General features: G+C 37.0%; 1 protein-coding gene across 1 annotated transcript in view; it reads right to left on the bottom strand.

The window, feature by feature from the left end:
• The window catches only part of LOC100950686 (desmocollin-3), a 51,626-nt gene that overhangs the window by 9,285 nt on the left and 40,635 nt on the right, over window positions 1-1,706 (bottom strand). Inside the window, exon 14 of the mRNA XM_003784767.1 lies at window positions 265-386. Coding sequence (XP_003784815.1) covers window positions 265-386 — 122 coding nt within the window. The remainder of the gene's footprint in view (window positions 1-264; window positions 387-1,706) is intronic.

Here is a 1,706-nt window from a genome sequence, read left to right as displayed (position 1 = left end):
GCGTTGGAGGTTGCTGTGAGCTGCAATGCCACAGCACTCTACTCAGGGTGACATAGTGAGACTCTGTCTCAAAAATAATAATAATAATAATAAGTTATCACTGCATAAACATTTAAATATTGATAGACAAAGTATTTATTCCTAAAAAAATAAAAACCCAGTTAAAAATTTAAATTAACTCTTAAATTCTGATATAAGTTCATGAGGTTGAGTTAAAGACATTATGGGAGACACAGGTAAATATTCATTAAAAAAATTACTTACCACTCTATCATCTCCAGGGGCTTCAGTGTTTGATATTATTAAGTTTTGCTGTGCTAAATCTTCAGGAAAATGTTTGCTTTTTTTTGCGCCATAAACTCCACATACTAAAGTTAACAATACAGCTAAGTTAAGAAGAAAAAACAAAACTTATTTTAAATGGTTGAAAAAAGTCAAAAGAAGAATAGTTTATGACATGTAAAAACTACAGGAAATTAAAATTTTCGTTGCTGTTTATAAAAATCTATTGAAACACACCCATACTGTGCCTATCATTTATATATGTTCTATGACTGCTTCCTTATCTACAGGATAGATTTGATAGATTATAATGAAAAACACATGACTTACAAAGCTTAAAATAGATACCATCTGGTCCTTTACAGAAAAAGTGTGCCAACCCTTGCCTACTCTATAGGGTCCCATACTACCTTTCTGGTTCCATTCCCCAATCCTCTTCTCCTTATCCACTACTCTCTAGTTACATTGCTTTCCCTGCCATTCTTTGATTTCCTTAGACAAAATCCTGAAGTAGGGCCTCATTACTGACTTCCCTCTCTATTAAAACTAACTCTTCCCCCAGGTATTCCATAGGCCTGACTATTCCACTTCTTCCTGAAATCACCAATGATAACCTTCTTGGGTCACTTATCTATGGACTGGCATCAATATTCTAACACTGAGGTCTCTAACCACCTACCCTACTCTGTCCTCCTGCAGCAGGCAAGCAATGGAAGCTTCGTCTGTATTTACAGCTGCTCCCCATTGCTCACATTACTGCCTGTTCACCACCCCTGTCAGAGGGTGACATTAGAATCTCACTCAATCAGGAGGGGTCTAGGTTGCACACTCCTCATGAAAATCTAATGCATGATGATCTGAGATGGAGAAGTAATGTGCCTGAATAATCCCCAAACCACCCCCCCATCCCACCTCAGTCTGTGGAAAAATTGTCTTCCATGAAACCAGTCCCTGGTGCCAAAAAGGTCGGGAACCACTGCACTAATAAGCACTTCACAGCACTGCAGATTTTAATTATCTACCTTATCTTTTTTCCTCCATAGCATTTAATTTATTTATTCATTTACTATCACAAGGAAAGATTGCTCATTTTTTTAAATTTTTGTTTATTTCGTTCACTGATGAATTCCAAGCACTTAGAACAGTTTATGGCCTACAGTAAGTGTTCAGTGTATATGTTTATTTTGTTGAGTTGATGAAAAATAATGAACGTATGCATGGTTTAAGCACTTCACATGCATTACCTCAATTACCCTCAGCACTTCCCCATATGGTAGGATACTACAATTATGCCCTTTTACAAGTGCGGAAATGGAAGCACAGTTAAGTAACTTGCCCAAGTCACATGACTTGCAAGTGATAAGGCTGAGGTACAAACCCAGGCAGTCTGGTTCCTGAGACTTGTTCTTTTTTTTTTTTTTTTT

The sequence above is a fragment of the Otolemur garnettii genome, unplaced genomic scaffold (genome assembly GCF_000181295.1).
Source record: "Otolemur garnettii isolate 467f Iridium unplaced genomic scaffold, OtoGar3 scaffold00012, whole genome shotgun sequence".
Classification (NCBI taxonomy): Eukaryota; Metazoa; Chordata; class Mammalia; order Primates; family Galagidae; genus Otolemur; species Otolemur garnettii.
Note: the sequence above shows the minus strand (reverse complement) of the source record. Positions and strands in the feature narration are given on the sequence as shown.